This window comes from Monopterus albus, unplaced genomic scaffold (assembly GCF_001952655.1).
Source record: "Monopterus albus unplaced genomic scaffold, M_albus_1.0 scaffold6.1, whole genome shotgun sequence".
Lineage (NCBI taxonomy): Eukaryota > Metazoa > Chordata > Actinopteri > Synbranchiformes > Synbranchidae > Monopterus > Monopterus albus.
The window spans coordinates 4,218,398-4,222,893 of NW_018127886.1; the positions used below are offsets into that span (position 1 = coordinate 4,218,398).

At 46.2% G+C, this 4,496-nt stretch overlaps 1 protein-coding gene across 10 annotated transcripts in view; it reads left to right on the forward strand.

Moving 5' to 3' along the window:
* The window catches only part of samd11 (sterile alpha motif domain containing 11), an 88,292-nt gene that overhangs the window by 76,960 nt on the left and 6,836 nt on the right, over positions 1-4,496 (forward strand). For all 10 annotated transcript variants that reach the window (XM_020618434.1, XM_020618458.1, XM_020618410.1 and 7 more), the window contains one exon: positions 210-363. In XM_020618434.1, the coding sequence (XP_020474090.1) occupies positions 210-363 (154 nt within the window). The remainder of the gene's footprint in view (positions 1-209; positions 364-4,496) is intronic.

The following is a 4,496-nucleotide window of genomic DNA, read 5'->3' on the forward strand; positions in this document are numbered from 1 at the left end:
AGGGAAAAAAAGTTCCACACTAAGTTTTTTAGCATAGATGTGAGGAGCTGGAAATTAAATTTGTTTTTATCCTCTCCTCTCTCCCCTCCCTCCTACTTTGTTTCCTTTGAATCTTTCCTCTTTGCCTATTAATGCTTGATCATCTTTGTCATGTCAACTCTGTCTTCCTTTCTCTTCCTTCACTGTTGCCCCCCTTTCTCCACATACAGACATGCTCCGTGCTCGCCAAGAGGCGCTGGCTGCAACAGTGAGGAATCCAGCAGCCTTAGAAGCTCACCTGCCCTCAGCGGGCAGCTCCTCTTCTTCCAGTCAGAGACGCAAGCAGGGTCTGCCGCAGCACCGGGACGCACATTACACCGACAGGTAAGAAACAGATGCATCCCATCTCTCTACATCAGCCCTGCCATAGCTAGCTATTGATGCAACCCTGCCCTGCCTGCAGTACCAGCAGTATTCATCATTAATAAAACTCAACATCTCCACATTCATACATACTGCATAAGAAGCCCCAGCTGATGTGACCACATGTAAATGTTGGGAACACATCACAAAATGTTCCGATTTTTCAGGTAAAGCTTGTAGCTGGGAGGAGGAGTTTCCAGTTTGCATCACTAGACAGACCACTGCTTGTTTCTTCCACTTCTTCCACCCAGTCCTAGCAGCAGCAGCCAGATCTGATCCAAGTTTTGGCTTTTTCAGTGTGTGGCAGTTTGTGTTTTGGGTGGGAGAATTGTGTGCTTCTCCACATACATGGCTAAACCAAGGATTCAATAACCTCTTGGCTAACACTGTGGAGCTGCACGCCTGTATCCCTGGCTCTGCCCCGCTCCACTCCCCCCAGTGCTGGCCCCTGTGCCGCCCAAACAAAGCCGGGGGCAGCGGGAGTGGGCGGGTAATTGCTTGTCGATTATTTATGTGGCGCAGGGAGAAGCGGGGGATCGATAATGGGCCGGCAGTGCGGCAGTAGGGGCGGAGGATGTGTGTGCGTGTGTGTGTGTGTGTGTGTGGGTGTGTGTGTGGGTGGGAGAGAGGGAATGGGTGGGGATATATGCAGGAAGCGGCCAGGCGCTGTGGTGCAGCTCTGGGAGGCTGTGGGGGTGTATGTTGTGTGTCTGTGTTTGTGTGTGTGTTGAGGCAAGCAAGGGTGTGCTTGTTTCATTTTTCAAGCTGGCAGTCTGCATGTGTGCTCATCTATGTGGATTGAATTTGGGTTTGTTTGTGTGAATATGTCTGCTAATGGGTGTGTGTGTGTGTGTGTGTGTGTGTGTGTGAGAGAGAGAGAGAGAGAGAGAGAGAGGGGCCAGTGGTGCAGTGTGAATGTAGTCAGTGAGCCGCGGCTGTTCTCCGACAGCACATCGAGTAATTAACCACACAGGACTGGGGAGAGTTAACTAGCCTCACTTTTCCTCCTCCCTCCCTCCATCCATCCATCCATCTCTACCCCAGTCTGTCCCCCTCTACCTCCTCCTGTCTCCTCTTTAACCCTTTCACTCTCAATGTTTTTTGGCATGAGTTAAAAAAAAAGAGGTTGAGGGGGAAGTACCATTTTACATTACTGTACCAGTGTCCAAAAGAAAAGGCAAACAAAGAGTAATGTAAAATCTGTATAATGTTGCACCCGTCTACCTCGTGCACATTCACTATAGGGTTTGGAAGAATGAAGACATACTTTTGGTCTGGGGCTGGTTTTTGTTTTCAGCTAACTTCCTATTTAGGGAAATCTTAATGCAACTGAATAAAATATTTTTTTAGATAATGATTTGCTTCCAACTTTAGTAGCAAGAGTTCGGGGAAGGTCCCCTCATGTTCCAACATGACAATCAGTGGTGGAAGAAGTGCTCAGATTGTTTACTTCAGTAAAAGTAGCAATACAACAGTGTAAAAATACTCTGTTACAGATAAAATAGCTACATTCAAAATGTTAAGTACAAATACAAGAATATTAGCATCAACACATATTTAAAGAACTAAAAGTAAAAGTTAATGATGCAGAATGGTACATTTAACTTTAATGTACATCATACTATTAATATCATAATTACTGATGCATTATTGTGTGCATCACATTAAATGTTGCAGCTGGGAAGTTTAAAGTAGCTTATACAATGTGCTTCTAATATGATTTGCTGCTGGGTAGCTTGTAAATTGTCCACCAGAAATCAGTAAAGGCACATGATTATTGTATTTTCTTTATTAATCTGATTCTGAAAAGTATCTAGTAGCTGATTATAAAATGTGGTGGAGTAAAAAGTACAATATTTACCTCTAAAATGTAGTGAAGTCAAAGTATGAAGTAGCAGAAAATTAAAATAATCAAGTACTGTGAACCCAAAATTGCACTTAAGTACTGTACTTGAGTAAAATAAGGAGTACACCTGCTAAAAAGAGAGGGGGAGAAAATGAAGAAGAGACCACAGAGTGGATTAAGTGCAAACGAGTGAAGAGAAAATTGAAATACAAGATAATTGGTGAGTAAAAGAAGAAGAAACAAAAAACAGAATGAAAAGCCAAGACTGAGGAAGTGAGTTAGAGACAGAAGCTCATGTTGGTCTTTGGTTCTTGTTACCATTGCTAACTCTGAGAGACGAGACAGTCCAAGTAACTTCAAAACAGTGCTGATTTATTCAAAGGATCACAGGTAAAATTAACATTACACGCTCAGGTATCTTGCACCTCCAACCTGCACGCAGGCAGATGTAAGATGAAAGACCCTGAACCCACCAGGCCTGTACATTATATCCCCTCGGTTGGGCTAGCCCCATACTACACAGAAACGTCAACCGAGACGTCTCTGGTGCCAGCTTTGCAGCTGGTCATAGCAGTAGTCAAAACATGAAGTAAATCAATGTGTGTGTGTCTGTTGATTAAGTGGTGTGTAGCTAAAAACATTCTCACACGACCTCTAGTAACATGTCATGACTTAAACATAAGAACATATTATGGCTAAGGCTACAGTTATACACGTCATAATAATAATATTAAACATCCTGTCTGCTGACAGTCATCAACTCTTCTCTCTAGTATCCTTGACCAGATGTACCCTGTAGAAACTCATAAGCATGACTAAGCATTTAACAGTCTAACTAGACATCCTATCTCCACTAAACATTTCTAATACATAAAGTATCTAACCAATATCTATCTGACTAAAAATACCTAACACTCACCATCTCTCTCCTGTCTAACTCTTTCCATGGCTCACCTTTCCATCGACCCCTCATCATTGATTATGTGGAGCCCATTAGGCCCATTGTTAAAAACAAATCATTAGGGCCGCTCGATGGGCTTAGAACCTGGCGCTCCATTTGTCTGGCCTTAAATGGCACTAAGCTCACCGAGCATCTGCAAGGCAAATGGGGGTGGAGGAGAGTGAAGAGAAAGGGCTGGGGAGAGAGGAAGTGAAAAACACGGTAGCTTAACATGTGGAGTGAAGAGAGGAAAGAGAAAGAGAAGAGAGGGAATGGCGAGAGGATGAAGTGACGGGGAGAGAGAGAAGAACCAAAATAGGGAGCGAGGGGATCGAGAGTGTGAGATAAGGGGAGGGATGGCGCGGGGGGGGGGAGCCTCATCCATTTTAATGAGCTTCCTGTGTAAATGTGTTCCTGCGGAGAAGGAGCCGAAGGCGGCCGCAAGACGCTCCTAATCCCCCCTCCCGTCATTAAGGGCAGCCCTGTCACACGCAAACACACACACTTACACAGACATACATACACACACACATTGCCTGGGCTGCTGTGGGACAGGGCCACTGTCGCCACTCTGACAGGTCGTCACACACCAGTGAATTCCCCAGGAGCCCCTGGCCTCACTGCAGGCGGTGAGACAGAGGGAGACAGAGGGAGAGAGGGAGAGAGAGGGAGAGAGCATCCAGTCATATTGTTTTGTGATTGTGAGCCCGTGTTGAATTTGTGAATCTGCCTGTTTTCAGTCTCATGCAGAAACTAGGTAAGTGTCGATGTCGTCTTTTTGTAGCATGTTAGTGGTTTACCAACAAAATGCACTGACACACATGAAGATAGACGTCGCGCGCGCGCACACACATACATACCAGGCCTAGAGCAAAACGACTGTGTGCCACTCCTCCCTCAAAATTGCCTCCTATAAAAGGAGGAAGAGAGGGAGAGATGGAGGAAGGGAGTGTCAGACACTCTCTCTCTCTCACTCCCCGTGATTAGGCCTAATTATGGTGGCGCAGACGCCTGGCAGCCCCAGTCATGCAGCTTTAATTGACCGTTATTCATCTGCGGTCTAACGCAAGGCGAGGGTAGGCGGTGGAAGGAGAGGGAAGAAAGAGAGGGAATATCAGAAATAGGGGGTGGTGGGGGTGTGATGGGAGCTTGGCATGCGGGTGCCTCAGCGTAGCCTAGTGGAACTGCGCGTCGCAAGGCTAATTGCTAGCCTCGAGGGATTAGGCCAGGTGATTACACACTGGGCGGTGTAATTACATAAGCAGCGGCTAAGGGGGCACCCGCCCACCGCACTTGGGGCCCGCCCCG